The 25,579-nt window shown below is 48.7% G+C and overlaps 1 protein-coding gene across 4 annotated transcripts in view; it reads right to left on the bottom strand.

The window, feature by feature from the left end:
* Positions 1-25,579, bottom strand: part of LOC149434651 (protein mono-ADP-ribosyltransferase PARP14-like) — a 196,616-nt gene that overhangs the window by 111,622 nt on the left and 59,415 nt on the right. For all 4 annotated transcript variants that reach the window (XM_089663563.1, XM_089663562.1, XM_089663561.1 and 1 more), the window contains 3 exons: positions 24,214-24,417; positions 22,711-22,947; positions 9,665-11,916 (listed from right to left, as the gene is read on the bottom strand). In XM_089663563.1, the coding sequence (XP_089519689.1) occupies positions 9,665-11,916; positions 22,711-22,947; positions 24,214-24,417 (2,693 nt within the window). The remainder of the gene's footprint in view (positions 1-9,664; positions 11,917-22,710; positions 22,948-24,213; positions 24,418-25,579) is intronic.

The following is a 25,579-nucleotide window of genomic DNA, read 5'->3' on the forward strand; positions in this document are numbered from 1 at the left end:
TCTCTGAAGCCTAGAAACACCCTTTTTTAAGTTAAATTCACAGCGAATATATTCGACTCGAATCGAATATTTTCCACGAATTCGCCGAATCAGTCGAATCGAATTTTTGAATACTTCGCTCATCTCTAGTGATCATATCAAACATCGGGAGCCACAGATAGCGCCAGCAGGGATCAGAACTGATTCTCACCTCCACTCATCCTAAAACATGTATCCAGCAAGAGAACACATAACAAACCTCATAGTGCGAATCTCCAGGTTTACTGCTTTAAAATCGAAAAAATTACTCACAAGCATAGATTTGTATAAGATAAAACTAACATCTCCGCCAGCACTTTCTCCGGCGGCATGATGACGTCAGCACAAGCTCCGCTCCAACGTGTTTCATCACACCACACATTCTCAGGGGGCCAACAAGTTCTGCTAAAGTGGCAATACCAAGGGCCAAGGGTGTACTTACTTTTTCCACATTACGCCATTATAGCTATTGATATTGTTATTGAATAAATAATAGAAAAGGCGAATTTCTCCAGTGTTTTTGTTCAAGTATATCACGTTTTATCTGAAGGCACTGTATGAATAAAGATCCAATCTTTACCTACTCATATTTATCACAAAAAGTCAACAATTTCCACAAAGGGTGTATTTATGTTTTCACATGACCATAACTGTAGGCTATCCAGGATAGTGAAACATTTTCATAAAACATGTACAGTGTGTGTGTAGAGGTACACAGTATATATAAATATAGGCTCGGGGTCGTTATATTCCTTGGCTCACATTTGATATGGAATGGACGTATATTAGAAGTCCTGCATAATGTTACATCTTGTGATAAGTTATTACAGGTGTAGCACTCCCCTCTTAAGAGTTGCTGAAGATTTGGGTCCCCCTATAGTCCTGCACAGCCAGGCAACACACATGTTCTCAGACTTGCATTCTGGAGACAGTAAACGGTCCTTGAGCTTGTTTATTTTTTGTTTTATTAGGGGTATTGAACTTGGATGGTGTAAGGGGTGTATGGGAAGCCCAAGGAACAGCGAACAAACTCCTTAGTAACTATCTACCAGTTCATAGAAAGGTTTCTCTTCTTGGAGAGTTCTCCAGCCTCTCCTAGTATACCCCCCCCCTAGATCCCACATAAATCCTCCTCTTATTCAGCTGCCTGAGGGAATCCCTGGGAAAGGGGATCCAGTACCTGCCACAGTAAGTTGAACAGCCTCGGGTATGGAGCTAATTAAGTTTCCCACTAGAGTGCTCTTTTCCCCTTAACTGGCCCAGGGGGTGTTGGATTACTTACTCCCGTCTCTCACTCCTGTGAGCTGGTGTAGGTAGGTGGCTTCCTTGAGGCCTACTGCTGGGTTGACTTCTTTCCTAGCTCTGCAAGTGGCCCTCGCCAGGGGCGTATTTACCACAAGGCAAACAAGGCATTTGCCTAGGGAGGCATTTTTCAGGGGGGACAACGTCGCCCCCTGGAAGAAGAGACGGAAGAAGGGACGCACACAGCATGGGGACCAGGTGGGAACAGAGAGAGACTGCAGACTTCTTGATGGTGTATGTAGAGCCCAACTCTCATTCCCGGGGATGTCCGGAGCTGTGAAAGTGAGTGTCTTCTCTCTCTTGCCGGGGGTTGGACATCTGGTGTATGAGGAGCAATGATAGTGAAGGCTCTCTTGCATGAGGAGACAGGGGTGTTATTGGTCAGTGTCAGTCTCTCTCCTCGGGGGTTGGGGGTGTGTGTTTTGTTGGTCTGGTGCCAAGCTCTCTCTGCGGGGGAGAGAGGGGGGTGGCCAATTTTTGTGTTGCCTGTGGCAACAAAACCTAAATACACCATTGGCCCTCGCTCTGGGGGGTGGTAAGGCTGAGCGATCCTCCTTTCCAGTTTCCTGCCTGTAGTTAGGCACTTCCCACTGGGCCCCCTCCCAGGCTCCTGCATCTCAGCCTTCCTCACATCTTCCACCTGAACTCTCCTGCAGCTGCGCAGGCTCAATAATTGAGGCCTGCTCTGGTCCCATGCCAAGTCTCCTGCTTGGGGAAAGTCCTTTGAGCATGCAGACCAGCCCCTCCTCACCCCTGTCCACTGCTTCTAGAAACTTTTCCAAGATTCTAGAGCAGGGGAGTATCAAGGTACTGATCTGCAGAGCCTCTCAGCCCTGACTGAATTTGGCCCAGCTGACTATTGCCCAGGATGCTACTCAGCCTGTCTAGAAAAATAATCAGCTAGCTCCCTCTAGCTATCTAGGAGGGCGCTACACAGGATAGAGATACAGTATTTGAGAGAGGTCTCCTACCTTTTAGAGACTCTAATACTGTATTTTTGCACATTTTAGTCATACTTGTAGTTTTGCACCAAACCCCCAAGACCCCATGGTACATATTGTCCACTGATAATCATGAAGGTAGTTCCTATACATCAATACTTTCAGAAATATAAAAAAAACTGGATTATTGTATTATCTGAATGCAGCGAAGGGACTAATACCCAAGTTTTGGAGGAAACAACAGGCACCGAAAATAAAGGATTGGGTAGAAAAAGTGGAGAAGATATATAGAGTTGAGGAACTTTGCCATATAGAGGAAGATAAAATGGAGGTCTTTCGTACAAGATGGGAAAAGTGGGTACAATTTAAAAAGTCAGATTCATACCCAGAATATGTGAAATAGGGAAAAGAAGTGAAAGGGGATAAATATAGAATAATATCAGTATTAATCAAGGAAGAGGATTTTTAGAATGAAGTTAAAAGTGCATAATCAAAGGGTAGTAGGGAGGGGGGTAATAGGGAAGGGGTGGGGTAAAAGGTCACCAAAATTAAGGAAATTTGCGGGGAATGTTATGATAGATAGGTGGAATGTAATTTGTCTGTTTTATTGGCATTTGTATATTTAAAATGGTGATGTGAAAAATTAATAAAACATTTAAATAATAAAAAAAAATACTTTCTGAGAGCACAGAGATAAGATAATAGAATACCACCTACGGACCTTCTTACAGAGTTTCTGTTTTGTTGCACATCTAGTGAGGTCCCGCCTCTTCATACTCCTTGCCTCTCCTCTTCCGCACAGAGTAGTCCATCTAATGCAAACCATGTGTGGTCTTCAGTGGTTTAGGGATTTAAAGCTGAACTCCAGGTATGGATGTTGGTTGAGTTTGGATCAATGGAAGTATGTATGTGCCATACCTGAGGAATTACTGTGGGAGTGGAGAATTACTGTAGTATCCTCCACTGCTACAGTGATCCCCGCTGTCTGCCAGGTCACTTGGCAAGCTGCCCGGTTGCGTAGTAACTAGAGATGAGCGAATCGAATCAGGCGAAGTGGAATTCGTTTCGAATTTCAGGAAAAATTCGATTCGCGGCGAATCCGAATTTTTGCCAACTTCGGATGGTCGAATCGAATTTTTCCTGATCGGCCGTTTTCATCCCTTCAAAAGCCGGCAAAAATGTCCCTGCAGAGAGCTCCGCTATTTCTGACAGCTGTCTGACAGTTCTTTCACATTTCCAGCGGTTGAAACATTGTATGTATTTGTTTCCATTTAGGATACAGATGTTTTTATTAGGAAACAAATAGATACAATGTTTCAACCGCTGGAAATGTGAAAGAACTGTCAGAGAACTGTCAGAAATAGAGGAACTCTGCAGAAACACTTTTTGCTTTTCTGGAATTATTCTTATTTTCATTCTTCTTCTTCTTATTTTCATTCTTCTTTTCATTCTTTTCATTCTTCTTTTCATTCTTTTCATTCTTCTTTTCATTCTTCTTCTTATTTTCATTCTTCTTTTCATTCTTTTCATTGTCAGAAATAGAGGAACTCTGCACATACACTTTTTGCTTTACTGGAATTATTCTTATTTTCATTCTTCTTCTTCTTATTTTCATTCTTCTTTTCATTCTTTTCATTCTTCTTTTCATTCTTCTTCTTATTTTCATTCTTCTTTTCATTCTTTTCATTCTTCTTTTCATTCTTCTTATTTTCATTCTTCTTTTCATTCTTCTTGTCATTCTTTTCATTCTTCTTTTCATTCTTTTCATTCTTCTTTTCATTCTTCTTCTTATTTTCATTCTTCTTTTCATTCTTCTTTTCATTCTTCTTTTCATTCTTTTCATTCTTCTTTTCATTCTTCTTCTTATTTTCATTCTTCTTTTCATTCTTTTCATTCTTCTTTTCATTCTTTTCATTCTTCTTCTTTTCATTCTTCTTCTTCTTCTTCTCATTCTTTTCATTCTTCTTCCTCTTCTTCTTCTTCTTTTCATTCTTCTTCTTCTTTTCATTCTTTTCATTCTTCTTCTTCTCCTTCTTCTTCTTTGGCCCCGTGACTGCCCAAATGAGTGAAGTGTGCGGTGATTCTAAGATCGACGGCACTCATCTGCATGTCATACTGACTGACAGTATTATTTCTCTTCCCCAGCAGACTCCAAGGGCATTTAAATTAAAGGTACAGTGTTCTGCACTAATATAAAGGCTCTCTGAAGCCTAGAAACCCTTTTTAGAAGTAAAATTTGCGGCGAATAAATTCGAATCGAATCGAATTTTTTCGGAAAATTCGGCGAATCAGGCGAATCGAATTTTTGAAAAATTCGCTCATCTCTAGCAGTAACCACAGGGGGTTGCCAGCTCAGCATGGATGCTATCACAGAACACCTTGAATTTTTCTGCACTCCTCTGCCCTGGTTTGAGGAGGACTCTGCCATCTTCACCGGGGGGAAGAGTTGGGGAGAGCGAAGTGTTGCCTTGACATCACCTGCGGGCCCCAGCCAAGCCGTGTCAGGCTGTTCGCAAACTTAGGAAGTAGAGGAGCACACTGAGCACGCCCTCTGAAACGTTGCAGTATGCCTGGTAAACTACACTGCTGCTTCAGGCTCACCGTCCCACAGCTTGCACGTGCTGTGCTGTTTGTATTGTCTGCTGGTTCAGAACACACAGGTGACGGTGATTTCACAGTTACCGGGTGCCTTTACACCCAGGGGCTCCTGCAGTATCCCCAGCCTCTTCTGTGGATTTTCCCCAGCTCAGTCCTTTTTGTCCGCCGCTGGAGGTGTGAGATGGGGAAACAGCTCTCATTGTTTGAACACTGTTTGTGTGGAGTAAATTAAATGTTCTGCACTGACATTCTGCGGTTTAGCCACAAGATGCCACTGTTTTCCTAACACAGCCTCAGACTGCATAGATATTTCTATATTCATGAAGAGGTGGGGTTTTCACTCAGAGTTTAGAGAACAGGAAGAGGAGAGACAGGAGCCATGTTGGAAAGATGGTGAATGAAGGAGCCGTGTGAGCAGAGAATCTGATGGCATCCAGGTGTGAGGGCATCCTTCAGTAACCAGAGCTGCAGCTAAATGAAGCTGATCATGTCCAAGACCCTGATCCTGTTCAGAGAAAGGAAGATTGCTGCCAGGAATGCTGATGAGAGCAGAGGAACAAAGCAACATACACGGCGATACCGCTTGCTTGTTGGAGAGACATTTGTTCTGTTCAGAGTCACCAGCAGATGCAAAGCAGTCTCGGGTCAGTTTTGATTGTGCACGCACCTCATTTCAGTGTAGGCGCCTAGAGACTGAGTCCAGGACTATAGCTTGTTAGGGTCTCTGTTTGTGTCAGGCCACAAGTGTTATTACTGATTATTGGAAGGACTCCACAACTTAAAGTGACATTTCACATTGGAGAGCTGATAAAATCCTACAAACTCAAGCCAGACTGGCGTTTTGCTCAGAAGGAATACTCCGGCACGTGCTACAGGACCAGTTATGGGAGGGGGAATACTGTAGATTTGTGTAAGATTGTAAGCTGTTGTGCTGCACCGCAGGCTAGTCCATACCGTACCCCCATACACTGATTCCTGCTCTGTAGGGTAATAACAGGTAAGGTGTGGCAGCTTAGTTGTGCCCCCCAGTAGGTAAATTACTACACTTTCTACCTTCATCCATCAGAAGGCGCCGTGCTGTGCAGCACAAGGGTCTCAGCCTTTGGGCTGGGTGTATGTAAAGTTATCGTATGTTCCCAGCATTTGTGGTTGTGTTTATTTGCCACATCTAAGTAAAATTCTGTTGTGGCAAAAGCTGGTGTTGGAGTTGCTTTCCTCGTTCGTGACTTCACTGTATCCTGGGGTGCCCACCCCGGTACGCGGCTTACAGAGGAACACTGAAAAACCACGCAGCAGGGATGGATGGATCAGAGGGACACAGACAACCAGCCCTTTGTGACAGGCTTGTGTACATCGGGGAAATGTGAGTCTAATGGACTACTTTATGTTTTGTCCTTAATAAAAAGACGTTTTTACACTAGGGGAGCGCTTTCCTTGGTTTTTCTCTTTTCTCCTTGCCTTAGTGAATAGGCCAACTACGAAATTCAAAAAATTGTGTCTTCTCTTGGAGGCCCCCCATCAAACCCTTTTCACTGTATACAAATCTGTTGTAATTCATACCCATGGGACCCTCCCTACCTTTACCAAAATATGGTCTACAGACCTGAGCTATGGGGTCTCCCCTGGGGACTGGCACACAGCTTTACACTCACCCATAAATCCTCTATTTCTTGGTATGCCCAAGAGAAAAACCTACAAACTGCTCTCCGGGTGACATAGGGACCCAGTCTCTCTCTCACTGTATATTTCCTATGACTTGAGATAGTTGCTGGTGTCATAATGGCGAGGGGATGTATTTGCACGTATGGTAGTGTGACTTGATCCAACCTTTTTGGAAAAAGATATTTAAGATATACGATGAAATCTACGATGTGTCTCTATCCCTGATGCCTACCATGGCCTTGTTGTCTATATTACTGGGATCTGTCAGGCAAGCTTATTGCAACATTTTTTTCTGCTGCCCGGCAGCTTACATCCAGGTTCTGGAAGTCTTCTTCTACACCTTTCTTGACTCTTTGGGTGAACATCGTAAATTACACAATGCTGATGGAGGAAATGCTGACATGAGAGATGGATGCCTAGGACAAATTCACCACTCTGTGGCACATGAGGTACAGTGAAGGAAATGCGCATTTGTTCCCCTGCTGATTTTGTATGACACCTGGGAGCCAGAAATCCTGCTGAATGATAGGGGATCAAATCCTTCTTTCCCTCATGAACATGCAGATCCGTCATCATTTGTTAGACGCATTTCTGCTGAATTTGTTGTTGTATTCTGTCTCTCAGTGTTACACCGAACATTCCATTGTTAGACCGATCATTTCTGTGTGAGGGGCGAACATTCCATTGTTAGACCGATCATTTCTGTGTGAGGGACGAACATTCCATTGTTAGAGCGAACGTTTCTGTGTGAGGGGCGAACATTCCATTGTTAGACCGATCATTTCTGTGTGAAGGGCGAACATTCAACATCAGCCGGGGAGCAAATACGCATTTCCTTCAGTGTAGGTGGAAGGAGGAACCCTTGTCCGAGGGAAGATCGCTCAACCACAAGAGCCAGAAATTCGTATTTAGTGTAGTCATTTACTGAATACACAAAGCAGAGACAAAACATCCACATGGAGTGATAAAGGTAAAAATGACAGGTAGCAAAATGGCCGCTGATCTGTCCTTCACTAACCTGAAAGCACTGCAACTTGCCTCTGTTGATAGATTTTGATAAGTTTGTTCTTTTTTTTAACGCATGTTCATATGAAGCTTTTTCTCTGGAAGTTTAGCTCCATTCCCTCTCTTTCCCTCCCTCCCTCCCTCCCTCCCTCCCCAATCTCCCCCCTTTCTTCTTGGTTCTGGTTATGATTGTAGCAATTGTGCATACAGAGATGGACGCGGTCATCCATCTTGCTAAGGATCTTCCATCTTGTATCATTTCTACTCCCAAATCAGTCTCCCTCCTCCAATTTCCCCCCTCCCTCAGGAATGTGGTCTGTGTGTGTATGCTGAGATCAAAAGCCAACAGGCCCCAGTGGGAGAGCTCCATGGCTATAAATCCCAACCAAGCTGGTGCCCAGATGTCTGTTAGATTCTCAATCTGGGATATCATAAAGCCATAAAACCAATCCTTCACTGAGCTTCAAAGACATTCTAGGTAGACTCACATTTATAAATCCCCTTTTCCATATAATTTTATATCTGGAGATATGGAAGACTTACATAAAAACCAGGAATATATTCAGATCAGTCACTTTAATACAAGTTGTCTGATACCTTACACCCCGGAGCTGAAATCTACAGGAGAGCAGAAAACGATATCTCCTTAACCGTCCCAATCCGGTATGTCATATTTCATGTCTAGACGTTAAGCAGATGCTTCTGCATATTAAACTACAAGTGGCAAGGCTGCTACATGCACCGAGGGTAAGTTATGGATCATGATATAATCTGCAAGGGATTTTGGTTCTAGCTTGGGTCTCCGCCCACAACTCCCTCCCCACATGAGGCGATTGGTACTCTGCTTCAAGGAGACACCCTGCTGAGATCCTAGAAAAGCTGTTATGCTTGGAGCAGAGAGTTAAGGTAAGCTAAGCTGAGTTGAGTGAAGTTAAAGCATTCTCCCTTTTAACATCGGAACCAATTTTGGGAGATAAGGCCCTTTTGCTCTGAAACTTGAAAGCTGCTTAATCCAGGACTTTTGGCAAGTACTCTACCTCCCTAAACTTCTTTCTGTTATCTCTTTGTTGTGTTATTGTTCTCTGTATATTTATACATATATATTGGCTACATCTTTTTCTGTAAATGTTTTTATTGCAACCTTTTGACCTTTTAGTAATAAATCTTACTTTCTGAAAGTGTTGAACTGTTTCTAAAGCTCTTTAATGCAAACTAAGAATCCCTGTCTCTGAAGAGCACTACTGTGTGTTCTAAAACATCTGCATACATCTGTCTGTGGTGACATTGTGTATACAAACAATTATTCAAACTTCATAGTGTTATTGCTGATATTGCCGAGTTTCCTCTTTCTCTGTACAAAAAGGAGGTGGTGGCAGTGTGAAGGGTTAATGGGTTAATTGCGTAATTAACCTGACCCAGTAACAATCGCTCGCAGGCTACAGGTACACAGATTTTGGTCCATTAGCTGGAAAATCGTTGTGCAGAGTGCAGCTGGGTGTGGCATTGTTACGCACGTGACAGCGCGGTTTTAGATTGGCTAGTCCTTTGGTCACAGGTTTGATGAGAAGGGCTGCGATCTGACGCCGCGATCGCCACAATGATGTTTTCTTCCTTTGGTCACCTTTGGGCCCTTGGCCCATTACTTGTTTATGCACCAAGATGGCATATATACCCAATGTGACCAACAGGGGCCCCTCTACTTCCCAGGATGTATCTGTATGCTGTTGTCATCATTTGACTCTTTTTTACCGATACAAATGCTGCCATACTCTTGTGTTGTAGAGTTATTGCCCTTTTTCTTGTTTTGAAAATGCAAATAAATTTATATTCAACCTAATACACCGACTTCCAGCTTCAACGGGGATCCCATACGTTTGGCACATACATACATTGGTCCAAGCTGGACCAATTTACCTATGTACAAATTGTCATACCTGGAAAACAGCTTTAGGTTTCAAAGTGCCATAATCTTTTACTGGATTTAATCAGGTGTGGCCCTCAGCAGACATAATGTGGCCCCATTGAAGATTTAGTTACAGTTCAACCTACGTACAGCCATCTATATCATTACAGAGATTAATATTTTGTTACCTTATATGTTTACTATGATGAGAAAACCTGAACTGAATAGAACTTACCGTCGCATCTTCAATATTTCCTTGTTTTATATTGATGTTCAACCCTTCCTTGGTGGTCACCATTTGATCATTGACTTTGTTCATAATTTCCTCCCTCTTCTTCTTCTTCTTCTTCTGGATTTTCATGCCATGTTTCGAAGGAACTTGGACATGTTTTCCTTCAAACTCTTCATTCACTATTTCAGTGATAGTCTTTAGAATGCCTTCATCACTGTCTACGAGATGGATGTTTTTGATGGTGTTGACGCTTTCTTGGCTTTCTGTGTATGATTTTATGGATTTTACAATGTTTTGGGCACAACGGTCCAAAGGACACCCAGAAATAATGAAATCACCAACAGAAAGTGCAACAGAGCTTTGACCATTATCTGCAGCCATCACCAAGCTCTCTGTTATCACTTTCCATAGAAGACGTTCACATTTTGAATTTTCTTTTTTATCCAGTTTTGGACCAATTGCATGAATTACCTTCTTACATGATAAATTACTCACATCTGTTATGACACACTCTCCCGGCTCCAGCTCTCCTTCCTTTTGAACAATGTGTTCACATTCTTTCTGAAGACTGGGTCCTGCTGCTTTCACCAAAGCCAGCGCTGATCCCCCAGTTGGCTTTAAATTCTTATTAGAGGCAATTATGATGACATCAGCATTGTGTTGGCACAGATCACCTTTATATATAACCATTGTGGCTCCATTCTGGAGGCTGACTTGGCAATGGAGCTCATTTCGATTGGAAATTCTGTCATCGACCTCCTTCTGTAGTTGTATCACACATTTGTGATTGTTCCATACTGTAGTAACATACATATCTTCATTTTCAAAAAAGGATTTTTTGACCCCGGGCTTATCAATGTATAAGGTGTCAGAATACATTTTGGAAATAATTTGTATTATGCTGTTTCTTGCCTCTTCTACATAGAACTTTGGGCCAGACAAGGAGATGAAGTTCTGTTTCTTCACAACCTTCACATTCCGTATTATTTCATTCCATTCCTGCGTTCTTTTTTCCTCCATAAACTGCAACACCGCCACTGACTTCAGCTTGATGTCCTTCTCCACCAAAGTGTTCTTCTCCACAAAGTCATGGATTCGCTGGTAGGATTCTTCTGCAGGTGAGGAAAGACCAGTGATCACCATTTCAACTCCATCCCTCACAGGGAACTCCTCTATGGAAACCTTCATCCCATCAATATTAAACATCTCCTGTAGGAAGCTCTTCAGATTTCCCCACTCCGGACTCTGAGTGATGCTTTTATCCTCAACAGAAATCCGCTTACAGACCAATTCCTTCTTCACAGTTTCTTCACCATTTCTCAGATCTTTATCGGAGTAACCAGTTAACATGACTGCATTATCTTTCATCTGAAAAAATGCTTTTATGTTGTTTTTTATAAGAAGACTACATGACAATTCTTCATTGTCCACTGCCTTCAGAAACTTGATGATGTGTGCATCTAGCTGGATGAATTTGTACTTTAGGTCTTGCATAATATTTAGAATTTTGGATTTAGCAGTGAGAACTTCATCTCTTGGTCCGTAAAGTTTAACTCCCTTAGAAGTTCCATCATAACTAATCTGCACATGTGGACAATCTTTCAGGATGTTTTTCTCCAGACCATGTGCGAACATTAATTTATAAGCTTCAGGTCTAAGAGGCACATGCTCTTCCACTCTGCTGAGTTGTTTAGTGGCTTCTTCTACCAGTTTTCTAAACATTGGCTCAATCTTTGTAACATCTTCTAAAATACCCACAATGAAAGCCTTCTCTGCAACTAAGTCGGGTTTTATGAGGACTCCATCATATGATGCGCTAGACATCTTTTCTTTGATCTCTTCCCACACCGGTGGCTTCAGGTCACACTCTGCAGCCTTATACTTCAAAATAAAAGGTTTAAACTTTTTGTGGACGTTATCGCTCCATGATGGAACTATCTTTGCCAAGGTTCGGAGATGAATGGAGAGGTTCCTGGGTAAAGACAGTTTGATGACAGGAGTGGGGTGGTCTACATTTGGCCAAGTGATATCACAGTAAACATCTGACATTTCTTTTTCAACATTTAGTTTTATCTGTTCATCGTTCAAAATGAATGCCAGTATATGTGGACTGATGGGGATTTCTACGGAATCAGGTATTTCCATATGAGGGCCTTCCTTCCCATACAAGCAATGACCAATGGATGGGTAATATGGGTACACGGATATTGTCTTTTTGTTTAGCATGTGCTGCTTTGTCATCACCGTCCTCAGAACTGCAATAAAAAGAAATAAAATGCTTGTTAGAGAATAAGAGAGGCAGCAATAATCAGGGATACATCAGAAGTAGTGTTAGCCCTCTTGGCAACACATATAATACGATTATTATTTCATATCAGTCATTCTCAACTAGGGCTCCTTGAGAGGCTGCTAGGGGTTCCATGAACTTTGGCTGATTAAACTCACATTCCATGATGCCTGCCTAGTTCCGGGTCCAATGAGACCTGACAGATCCAGCTTCATGATGCCAATTAGAGATGAGCGAAGTATTCAAAAATTCGATTCGGCTGATTCGGCGAATTCGAGGAATAAATTAGATTCGAGTCGAATATATTCGCTGCGAATTTAACTTATAAAAAGGGTGTTTCTAGGCTTCAGAGAGCCTTTATATTAGTGCAGAACACTGTACCTTTAATTTAAATGCCCTTGGAGTCTGCTGGGGAAGAGAAATAATACTGTCAGTCAGTATGACATGCAGATGAGTGCCGTCGATCTTAGAATCACCGCACACTTAACTCATTTGGGCAGTCACGGGGCCTAAACCAGAGTGTGGAGCCACAGTGTGGCGGTGGAGGCAGCAGCAATGGGAGGCCATACAGCACCCTATGACAAAATGGAACCCACCAGCAGTGTGAGGAGACCTGAAAGTGGCACATGGCAGAGTGTGGCGATGGAGACAGCAGCAATGGGAGGCCGTACAGGGACCCATGACACACTCTGGACCTGGCAGCAGCATGAGGAGGCGGTACAGGGGCCCATGACAGATTACGGGCCTGGCAGCAGCATGAGGAGTCGGTACGGGGGCCCATGGCAGATTACGGGCCTGGCAGCAGCAATGGGAGGCCCGTAATCTGCCAGCACCCTATGACAAAATGGAACCCACCAGCAGTGTGAGGAGACCTGAAAGTGGCACATGGCAGAGTGTGGCGATGGAGACAGCAGCAATGGGAGGACGTACAGGGACCCATGACACACTCTGGACCTGGCAGCAGCATGAGGAGGCGGTACAGGGGCCCATGACAGATTACGGGCCTGGCAGCAGCATGAGGAGGCGGTACGGGGGCCCATGGCAGATTAGGGGCCTGGCAGCAGCAATGGGAGGCGGTACAGGGACCCATGACACACTCTGGACCTGGCAGCAGCATGAGGAGTCGGTACGGGGGCCCATGGCAGATTACGGGCCTGGCAGCAGCAATGGGAGGCCCGTAATCTGCCAGCACCCTATGACAAAATGGAACCCACCAGCAGTGTGAGGAGACCTGAAAGTGGCACATGGCAGAGTGTGGCGATGGAGACAGCAGCAATGGGAGGACGTACAGGGACCCATGACACACTCTGGACCTGGCAGCAGCATGAGGGGGCGGTACAGGGGCCCATGACAGATTACGGGCCTGGCAGCAGCATGAGGAGGCGGTACGGGGGCCCATGGCAGATTAGGGGCCTGGCAGCAGCAATGGGAGGCGGTACAGGGACCCATGACACACTCTGGACCTGGCAGCAGCATGAGGAGGCGGTACAGGGGCCCATGGCAGATTACGGGCCTGGCAGCAGCAATGGGAGGCCCGTAATCTGCCAGCACCCTATGACAAAATGGAACCCACCAGCAGTGTGAGGAGACCTGAAAGTGGCACATGGCAGAGTGTGGCGATGGAGACAGCAGCAATGGGAGGCCGTACAGGGACCCATGACACACTCTGGACCTGGCAGCAGCATGAGGAGGCGGTACAGGGGCCCATGGCAGATTACGGGCCCGGCAGCAGCAATGGGAGGCCCGTAATCTGCCAGCACCCTATGACAAAATGGAACCCACCAGCAGTGTGAGGAGACCTGAAAGTGGCACATGGCAGAGTGTGGCGATGGAGACAGCAGCAATGGGAGGCCGTACAGGGACCCATGACACACTCTGGACCTGGCAGCAGCATGAGGAGGCGGTACAGGGGCCCATGACAGATTACGGGCCTGGCAGCAGCATGAGGAGGCGGTACGGGGGCCCATGGCAGATTAGGGGCCTGGCAGCAGCAATGGGAGGCGGTACAGGGACCCATGACACACTCTGGACCTGGCAGCAGCATGAGGAGGCGGTACAGGGGCCCATGACAGATTACGGGCCTGGCAGCAGCATGAGGAGGCGGTACGGGGGCCCATGGCAGATTAGGGGCCTGGCAGCAGCAATGGGAGGCCATACAGCACCCTATGACAAAATGGAACCCACCAGCAGTGTGAGGAGACCTGAAAGTGGCACATGGCAGAGTGTGGCGATGGAGACAGCAGCAATGGGAGGCCGTACAGGGACCCATGACACACTCTGGACCTGGCAGCAGCATGAGGAGGCGGTACAGGGGCCCATGACAGATTACGGGCCTGGCAGCAGCATGAGGAGGCGGTACGGGGGCCCATGGCAGATTAGGGGCCTGGCAGCAGCAATGGGAGGCCATACAGCACCCTATGACAAAATGGAACCCACCAGCAGTGAGAGGAGACCTGAAAGTGGCACATGGCAGAGTGTGGCGATGGAGACAGCAGCAATGGGAGGCCGTACAGGGACCCATGACACACTCTGGACCTGGCAGCAGCATGAGGAGGCGGTACAGGGGCCCATGACAGATTACAGGCCTGGCAGCAGCATGAGGAGGCGGTACGGGGGCCAATGGCAGATTAGGGGCCTGGCAGCAGCAATGGGAGGCCATACAGCACCCTATGACAAAATGGAACCCACCAGCAGTGTGAGGAGACCTGAAAGTGGCACATGGCAGAGTGTGGCGATGGAGACAGCAGCAATGGGAGGCCGTACAGGGACCCATGAGACACTCTGGACCTGGCAGCAGCATGAGGAGGCGGTACGGGGGCCCATGGCAGATTACGGGCCCGGCAGCAGCAATGGGAGGCCCGTAATCTGCCAGCACCCTATGACAAAATGGAACCCACCAGCAGTGTGAGGAGACCTGAAAGTGGCACATGGCAGAGTGTGGCGATGGAGACAGCAGCAATGGGAGGCCGTACAGGGACCCATGAGACACTCTGGACCTGGCAGCAGCATGAGGAGGTGGTACGGGGGCCCATGGCAGATTAGGGGCCTGGCAGCAGCAATGGGAGGCCCGTAATCTGCCAGCACCCTATGACAAAATGGAACCCACCAACAGTGTGAGGAGACCTGAAAGTGGCACATGGCACAGTGTGGCGATGGAGACAGCAGCAATGGGAGGCCGTACAGGGACCCATGACACACTCTGGACCTGGCAGCAGCATGAGGAGGCGGTACAGGGGCCCATGGCAGATTACGGGCCTGGCAGCAGCAATGGGAGGCCCGTAATCTGCCAGCACCCTATGACAAAATGGAACCCACCAGCAGTGTGAGGAGACCTGAAAGTGGCACATGGCAGAGTGTGGCGATGGAGACAGCAGCAATGGGAGGCCGTACAGGGACCCATGACACACTCTGGACCTGGCAGCAGCATGAGGAGGCGGTACAGGGGCCCATGACAGATTACGGGCCTGGCAGCAGCATGAGGAGGCGGTACGGGGGCCCATGGCAGATTAGGGGCCTGGCAGCAGCAATGGGAGGCGGTACAGGGACCCATGACACACTCTGGACCTGGCAGCAGCATGAGGAGGCGGTACAGGGGCCCATGACAGATTACGGGCCTGGCAGCAGCATGAGGAGGCGGTACGGGGGCCCATGGCAGATTAGGGGCCTGGCAGCAGCAATGGGAGGCCATACAGCACCCTATGACAAAATGGAACCCACCAGCAGTGTGAGGAGACCTGAAAGTGGCACATGGCAGAGTGTGGCGATGGAGACAGCAGCAATGGGAGGCCGTACAGGGACCCATGACACACTCTGGACCTGGCAGCAGCATGAGGAGGCGGCACAGGGGCCCATGACAGATTACGGGCCTGGCAGCAGCATGAGGAGGCGGTACGGGGGCCCATGGCAGATTAGGGGCCTGGCAGCAGCAATGGGAGGCCATACAGCACCCTATGACAAAATGGAACCCACCAGCAGTGAGAGGAGACCTGAAAGTGGCACATGGCAGAGTGTGGCGATGGAGACAGCAGCAATGGGAGGCCGTACAGGGACCCATGACACACTCTGGACCTGGCAGCAGCATGAGGAGGCGGTACAGGGGCCCATGACAGATTACAGGCCTGGCAGCAGCATGAGGAGGCGGTACGGGGGCCCATGGCAGATTAGGGGCCTGGCAGCAGCAATGGGAGGCCATACAGCACCCTATGACAAAATGGAACCCACCAGCAGTGTGAGGAGACCTGAAAGTGGCACATGGCAGAGTGTGGCGATGGAGACAGCAGCAATGGGAGGCCGTACAGGGACCCATGACACACTCTGGACCTGGCAGCAGCATGAGGAGGCGGTACAGGGCCCATGACAGATTACGGGCCTGGCAGCAGCAATGGGAGGCCCGTAATCTGCCAGCACCCTATGACAAAATGGAACCCACCAGCAGTGTGAGGAGACCTGAAAGTGGCACATGGCAGAGTGTGGCGATGGAGACAGCAGCAATGGGAGGCCGTACAGGGACCCATGACACACTCTGGACCTGGCAGCAGCATGAGGAGGCGGTACAGGGGCCCATGACAGATTACGGGCCTGGCAGCAGCAATGGGAGGCCCATAATCTGCCAGCACCCTATGACAAAATGGAACCCACCAGCAGTGTGAGGAGACCTGAAAGTGGCACATGGCAGAGTGTGGCGATGGAGACAGCAGCAATATGAGGCCGTACAGGGACCCATGACAGATTACGGGCCTGGCAGCAGCATGAGGAGGCGGTACAGGGGCCCATGACAGATTACGGGCCTGGCAGCAGCAATGGGAGGCCCGTAATCTGCCAGCACCCTATGACAAAATGGAACCCACCAGCAGTGTGAGGAGACCTGAAAGTGGCACATGGCAGAGTGTGGCGATGGAGACAGCAGCAATGGGAGGCCGTACAGGGACCCATGACAGATTACGGGCCTGGCAGCAGCATGAGGAGGCGGTACAGGGGCCCATGGCAGATTACGGGCCTGGCAGCAGCAATGGGAGGCCCGTAATCTGCCAGCACCCTATGACAAAATGGAACCCACCAGCAGTGTGAGGAGACCTGAAAGTGGCACATGGCAGAGTGTGGCGATGGAGACAGCAGCAATGGGAGGCCGTACAGGGACCCATGACACACTCTGGACCTGGCAGCAGCATGAGGAGGCGGTACAGGGGCCCATGGCAGATTACGGGCCTGGCAGCAGCAATGGGAGGCCCGTAATCTGCCAGCACCCTATGACAAAATGGAACCCACCATCAGTGTGAGGAGACCTGAAAGTGGCACATGGCAGAGTGTGGCGATGGAGACAGCAGCAATGGGAGGCCGTACAGGGACCCATGACACACTCTGGACCTGGCAGCAGCATGAGGAGGTGGTACAGGGGCCCATGACAGATTACGGGCCTGGCAGCAGCAATGGGAGGCCCATAATCTGCCAGCACCCTATGACAAAATGGAACCCACCAGCAGTGTGAGGAGACCTGAAAGTGGCACATGGCAGAGTGTGGCGATGGAGACAGCAGCAATGGGAGGCCGTACAGGGACCCATGACAGATTACGGGCCTGGCAGCAGCATGAGGAGGCGGTACAGGGGCCCATGACAGATTACGGGACTGGCAGCAGCAATGGGAGGCCCGTAATCTGCCAGCACCCTATGACAAAATGGAACCCACCAGCAGTGTGAGGAGACCTGAAAGTGGCACATGGCAGAGTGTGGCGATGGAGACAGCAGCAATGGGAGGCCGTACAGGGACCCATGACAGATTACGGGCCTGGCAGCAGCATGAGGAGGCGGTACGGGGGCCCATGGCAGATTACGGGCCTGGCAGCAGCAATGGGAGGCCCGTAATCTGCCAGCACCCTATGACAAAATGGAACCCACCAGCAGTGTGAGAAGACCTGAAAGTGGCACATGGCAGAGTGTGGCGATGGAGACAGCAGCAATGGGAGGCCGTACAGGGACCCATGAGACACTCTGGACCTGGCAGCAGCATGAGGAGGCGGTACGGGGGCCCATGGCAGATTAGGGGCCTGGCAGCAGCAATGGGAGGCCCGTAATCTGCCAGCACCCTATGACAAAATGGAACCCACCAGCAGTGTGAGGAGACCTGAAAGTGGCACATGGCAGAGTGTGGCGATGGAGACAGCAGCAATGGGAGGCCGTACAGGGACCCATGACACACTCTGGACCTGGCAGCAGCATGAGGAGGCGGTACAGGGCCCATGACAGATTACGGGCCTGGCAGCAGCAATGGGAGGCCCGTAATCTGCCAGCACCCTATGACAAAATGGAACCCACCAGCAGTGTGAGGAGACCTGAAAGTGGCACATGGCAGAGTGTGGCGATGGAGACAGCAGCAATGGGAGGCCGTACAGGGACCCATGACACACTCTGGACCTGGCAGCAGCATGAGGAGGCGGTACAGGGGCCCATGACAGATTACGGGCCTGGCAGCAGCAATGGGAGGCCCATAATCTGCCAGCACCCTATGACAAAATGGAACCCACCAGCAGTGTGAGGAGACCTGAAAGTGGCACATGGCAGAGTGTGGCGATGGAGACAGCAGCAATATGAGGCCGTACAGGGACCCATGACAGATTACGGGCCTGGCAGCAGCATGAGGAGGCGGTACAGGGGCCCATGACAGATTACGGGCCTGGCAGCAGCAATGGGAGGCCCGTAATCTGCCAGCACCCTATGACAAAATGGAACCCACCAGCAGTGTGAGGAGACCTGAAAGTGGCACATGGCAGAGTGTGGCGATGGAGACAGCAGCAATGGGAGGCCGTACAGGGACCCATGACAGATTACGGGCCTGGCAGCAGCATGAGGAGGCGGTACAGGGGCCCATGGCAGATTACGGGCCTGGCAGCAGCAATGGGAGGCCCGTAATCTGCCAGCACCCTATGACAAAATGGAACCCACCAGCAGTGTGAGGAGACCTGAAAGTGGCACATGGCAGAGTGTGGCGATGGAGACAGCAGCAATGGGAGGCCGTACAGGGACCCATGACACACTCTGGACCTGGCAGCAGCATGAGGAGGCGGTACAGGGGCCCATGGCAGATTACGGGCCTGGCAGCAGCAATGGGAGGCCCGTAATCTGCCAGCACCCTATGACAAAATGGAACCCACCATCAGTGTGAGGAGACCTGAAAGTGGCACATTGCAGAGTGTGGCGATGGAGACAGCAGCAATGGGAGGCCGTACAGGGACCCATGACACACTCTGGACCTGGCAGCAGCATGAGGAGGCGGTACAGGGGCCCATGACAGATTACGGGCCTGGCAGCAGCAATGGGAGGCCCGTAATCTGCCAGCACCCTATGACAAAATGGAACCCACCAGCAGTGTGAGGAGACCTGAAAGTGGCACATGGCAGAGTGTGGCGATGGAGACAGCAGCAATGGGAGGCCGTACAGGGACCCATGACACACTCTGGACCTGGCAGCAGCATGAGGAGGCGGTACAGGGGCCCATGACAGATTACGGGCCTGGCAGCAGCAATGGGAGGCCCGTAATCTGCCAGCACCCTATGACAAAATGGAACCCACCAGCAGTGTGAGGAGACCTGAAAGTGGCACATGGCAGAGTGTGGCGATGGAGACAGCAGCAATATGAGGCCGTACAGGGACCCATGACAGATTACGGGCCTGGCAGCAGCATGAGGAGGCGGTACAGGGGCCCATGACAGATTACGGGCCTGGCAGCAGCAATGGGAGGCCCGTAATCTGCCAGCACCCTATGACAAAATGGAACCCACCAGCAGTGTGAGGAGACCTGAAAGTGGCACATGGCAGAGTGTGGCGATGGAGACATGGGCCCCCTGGCCACGCTTGACTTTCTGGCCACATATTCGACATACGGCTACGTTTACATCCTCGGGCGGCTTGACGAAAAATTGCCACACCGCCGAGTAGGAAACTTTGCCCCCGCTACTCCTCACTGGCTGACTGCTACTTCCTCCGTGCACACCGGCACCACTACTGGCCGTGGTGGTAGGCTGCAGTGGAGCTGGTGCTCTACTCCGTGGCCGTTTGCCTCCACTGACACTGCTGCGACCCTGCTGCCTCCTAGGCAACCCACGGACTGTTTTGCTCGCTGCCAAGCTGGCACCCTCTTCTCCTGATGATGCGGAAGCAATAGCCTGATGACGACGAGGCTGCCAAGTGCGATCAGCCTCATCATCATCAATTAGGGTCTCCGCCTCACTACTAGCCCCCTCGGCTGCGTGTGGGTCGGGAGACAGACCTGTCTCTAGACCGGCTACCGAGCCACTCTCCTCGCCAGTACTTCTTCGCCTGGCTGCTGAAGAGGCGGATGTCTCCCCCCGTTCCTGACCGCCCTCTGTTAGCTCTTCCTCACTGTACAGTGGGGCTGAGCCCACAGCATGCGATACTTCGCTTGGTGAGGGAACAGCAAAGGACAGGGGCAGGTAGAGGACACGTGATTTCAGTGGGCTTGCTCCCGGGCCATGCCAACTAACAGTTGTGTCTGACGTACCCACCGACCGTTGGCTGTAGGTGTCAGAGGTGACCTGGGAAGAGGAAGACGACCGAGCCAACCAATCGATGACAGCAGGGTTGTCGGTGGAGACACGACCGCTGGATGACACCGGGGGCACTGGCCTCTGGCTGCGACTAGTGCTGCCTCGACCCCTCCCTCGGCTGTCCCTGAGTAACAGTTCTGTGTCCCTGAGTAACAATTCTGTGTCCCTGAGTAACGATTCTGTGTCCCTCAGTAACGATTCTGTGTCCCTCAGTAACAATTCTGTGTCTGTCCCTGAGTAACAATTCTGTGTCCCTGAGTAACAATTCTGTGTCTGTCCCTGAGTAACAATTCTGTGTCCCTGAGTAACAATTCTGTGTCCCTGAGTAACAATTCTGTGTCCCTGAGTAACAATTCTGTGTCTGTCCCTCAGTAACAATTCTGTGTCCCTCAGTAACAATTCTGTGTCCCTCAGTAACAATTCTGTGTCCCTCAGTAACAATTCTGTGTCTGTCCCTGAGTAACAATTCTGTGTCCCTCAGTAACAATTCTGTGTCCCTCAGGAACAATTCTGTGTCCCTCAGTAACAATTCTGTGTCTGTCCCTGAGTAACAATTCTGTGTCCCTGAGTAACAGTTCTGTGTCCCTGAGTAACAGTTCTGTGTCCCTCAGTAACAATTCTGTGTCCCTCAGTAACAATTCTGTGTCCCTCAGTAACAATTCTGTGTCCCTCAGTAACAATTCTGTGTCTGTCCCTGAGTAACAATTCTGTGTCCCTCAGTAACAATTCTGTGTCCCTCAGAATTGTTACTGAGGGACACAGAATTGTTACTGAGGGACACAGAATTGTTACTGAGGGACACAGAATTGTTACTGTGTCTGTCCCTGAGTAACAGTTCTGTGTCCCTGAGTAACAATTCTGTGTCCCTCAGTAACAATTCTGTGTCCCTCAGTAACAATTCTGTGTCCCTCAGTAACAATTCTGTGTCCCTCAGTAACAATTCTGTGTCTGTCCCTGAGTAACAATTCTGTGTCCCTGAGTAACAGTTCTGTGTCCCTGAGTAACAATTCTGTGTCCCTGAGTAACAGTTCTGTGTCCCTGAGTAACAGTTCTGTGTCCCTGAGTAACAATTCTGTGTCCCTCAGTAACAATTCTGTGTCCCTCAGTAACAATTCTGTGTCCCTCAGTAACAATTCTGTGTATGTCCGAGTAACAGTTGTGTGTCCCTGAGTAACAGTTGTGTGTCCCTGAGTAACAATTCTGTGTCCCTGAGTAACAATTCTGTGTCCCTAAGTAACGATTCTGTGGCCCTAAAGTCTCTTTGGCCCTAACTCTGTCCCTAATACAGAGAGGTCTGTCTCTCTTGAATGACCGGAGGCTAATGGAGAATTCTAAGATGGCCGCAATTTATAGCTCGACCATTACACAGTGCTGGCTGGCTGGCTGCTGATTGGCTAATGCGATCACATGTCATGAATGAATGCATTATGGGTCAGCGCGCCTTGTCTGCGCGCCTTCCCAGAGATCCCCGCTCCGTCGCCACACATGTCGCCGCCATTTTTGGGAAAATTTTGATTCGCGCATCCAAAGTTGGCTAATCTTCGGATTCGTCGCGAATCGAATATTTCCCAATATTCAAAACGAATTCCACTTCGCCATGTTCGATTCGCTCATCTCTAATGCCAATGATATTTTTTGCTGTCTGAAAGGGTGTCAACCAAAGTAAGGGACTTTTTTCTGGAGCAGAAATGTTGAGAATGACTGCTCTGTTGTAGGAGTCTCCAAACTGGGGCTATTTGCTTGCTTTTATCCAGTCCTTGGGGCAATATTTCATCCATTGGTATCAACAATGGGGCATAATTCCCCCCACTGTCACCAACGAAGGAGCACAATTCCTCCCAATGACAACAAAGATTGAGCACAAATCCTCCCAATGACACCAACGATGGGGCACTATTCCTCCCAACAACACCAATGATGGGGCGCAATGGCACCGATGATGGAGCATTGTTTACTAATGCTGGGACATTTTCTACTCCCGATGGCCACAGTCTGGCCCCCCTAAAGTCTGAAGGACAGCAAACTGGCCCTTTGCTTAGAAAGCTTGGAGACCCAGCAAACCATTGCGCCCTGAGCAGCCGCCCCTCCCACCCACCACTTGTCCTGGCCCTGAGCGTGACAATATACAGTATCAGGTCTACCCCCTCCTGCCCCAGACATTACCATCCCCCACCCCCAGCGCCCTCAACCTCTATACCTCTCACCTCCTGCCTGGTGAAATGTGACCAACGCGGCTCTTTCATCCGATAACATCTCCACATCTTCTACACTCCCTCCTCTGTTCCTTTTACTCTCGAAGTAAAGTGTGACCATGTCCTCCGGGGTATTGGGGGGGATCCCCTCCACTCGGACACTTCTGGTTTCTTCCAGACTCCTCGCTGTTAGTTTATGCTTTTTTATTCTTGGGCTACTGGAGAATTTTTCAATGAAATCTGCAATATCTGTGAATAGAGACACCACATCCCAGTGAATACATAGATACACGTATATTCCCAACCCAGCCCTAGTATTCTGGCATTTACTTAAAGATCATGGAACTATTGGGTTACATTTATGTGATAATTCCCTCTAGTGTTCTCTAGAATTGTTACATTGTATCTCTTATTACAAAGATGTATGTATTTCCTTTGCTCCCCAGCTCCATCTAATGGCCATAATGTGGTAGTTCACTGTCCGTAATAAAACAATATTTATGCAGGAGCTTTTTGATCATGTGACATCTGGTCACATGATCAGAAATCCCGCCTCCCGGCATCTGAAACCCCCTAAAAGGGCTGCGAGGTGCCAGTGCCAAGGGTTTAAAAAAAAAAGGGAAAAGTGTATGTACTGGGGAGATGTACTGACTATGTTTTGTATTCTATTTTGTCCTGATGTGCATTTTTACATTTTGCTCAGTTTCTCCATCTAGCCTGAGGGCCAGTGCACACCAAAACACAGTGTGTGGGGGCCAATGAATTGTTAATGGTGCCCCAAATGCATCTCACAAATGCAGTGCATTATGGTACGGTAGTTCCATGCAATTTGGTGCAGTGTGTGCTGAACAAGTAGCTCTTGCAGTACTTTTTCCACATTCCAGTGCATTTTGTAGCCCATTCAAATGAATGGGCTGCAACACTGGACCACATGGGAACATGTAGGAAACACACGGGAAGGAGCATGTTCCGGTACGAATCGGCCCTGAAAGTTGCTGTCTGAAGCCTCGGAGAGGTCCCGTTACTGGACCTGATGGGCATCATAAAATGGATAAAAGCCATCACCCTCCCATCTATATACATGCATGCCTCCTGCCTGGTTTGGTACTGGTTGGATGTCGGTGGTAGCGATACGTCAATAGTGATTCCCAATCTGTGGAGTGCAGTTCATATGTGCAATTATTCTATTTATTTTACCCCCATAATGGTGCAAACATCGGCCGCACAAGGTAAGGCCTGTTAGGGTTGGACGCCTTCACAAGACTGTCTAGCGTGTTAAAGAATTAGTGAGCAGTTCACAGGAGGGTCCTTCTCCAAATGTTGGCCCTGCAACTTCCCTCACATCAAGTCACTGATTAATGTAAAATGGAGGAAAAAGAGAAATATTTCCACAGCCCAAACCAACCAATCACATGTCATCTTCTGCTCTCTAAGAAGAACTCTAAGATAAAACATGGAATTTGATTCGTTGTTATGGAGTTGTTCATAAATCGTTGTCTTTGTTGGGTGTCTGACCTATATCACATGTGAAGGTGATGACGGCAGATTGGATCTCCGGAATCCTCTCTATGTAGAAGTCCGTGTCCATGGATCTGTCACTGATATTCTCCACCAGGAGGTTGAACATCTGAGGAGTGTGTCTGTCCTGGATGTTCTCAATCAGAACCAGAGAGGACGAGTGGCTGGGTGACACCTCTTCTTTCTCTGGAGTTGGTTTCCCTGGAAAAATTGGAAGAAATGATAAAAGTGCATTAAACATGGACATATTACTGCTCTGTCCCAACGATCTCCAACCATCCATAGTTATCCTTCCCATTATGTACATATAAAGCTCAGCCATGGGTCGTGGTAACGTCCTCCTTCCTCCTCCAGAACATACTCAGCTATGTCTGTGTTTCCCATGAGAACAGTTGGCAGTTTATTTTATTTTTTTTGAAGTACATTTTCTACCTGTCATTTGTGGAACCCATTGAAATGTTATTACTTGCAATACATTAAAATGGACATTAGATGATGGTGGCCTGCAATTCAGGGTCACTCACATGGACAGAACATCCCTCTGGGACTAGTATGCTAAATAACAGAACTCAGCTGGTGAGCAGGGCAGTCAGGAACTACATTTCCCTGGAATAGTAGCGTGTGGGCGGCGGCATTTAAATATCAAATGCCCGGGAGATTGGTCAGGAGAGTGCGGGGAGAGACAGAAGGCGAAGAAGGTGTGCTGATGGCTAAAGTGCTGAACTTGGCCGCTTAGCCAGGGTTGGAGAGAGAGGAAGAGCTGAAAGAGCCTACTGAACATCCGGTCTGCCATGCTGCCCAGCAGGCCAACCTGACGCCGAGTCTGAGCCAGAGAGTCCATGGACTGACCCTGTTTGCAGAGAAAAACAGATGGACTACTCTGACCGGGTGAGAGACCCATGCACCCACTAATCCAGTGAATACTGACAGTTTGCCACCTCAGCTATCTGCCTACACATAGTTGTGAACATTACATATAGTGACTTCAGTTTGTGGCCTAGTTCTCCCAGCCACCATTGTTGGGACACATCTGCATTACAGTTTATTTCGACAAGCTGAATGCAGGACATAAGGTTGCAGGCCAGGATACAGCATTTTGCCTTTGATATTCAGAGGGAGTTGTCTTTTGCCCATTTACACTTGTGCCAATTGTTGCTATTCATTACTTCATGCCTGCCCAGTGTTTAGTGCTTTAAAGGGGACCCCACCCTAATTTGCTACCATCAAGAGGAAAAGTGTTAAATCCCCTTTGTTCCTTCACTATCTTTGTGTTGCCATCCAAAGGAACTACAGTATATTTCACACCTTAACACAACTTCATACCAACTGGGCCCCAGTGAGCGCACAGAAGACACTTTAGTGT

This window comes from Staurois parvus, unplaced genomic scaffold (assembly GCF_062004578.1).
Source record: "Staurois parvus isolate SC_StPar_1 unplaced genomic scaffold, SC_StPar_1.0 ptg001719l, whole genome shotgun sequence".
Taxonomy (NCBI): Eukaryota; Metazoa; Chordata; class Amphibia; order Anura; family Ranidae; genus Staurois; species Staurois parvus.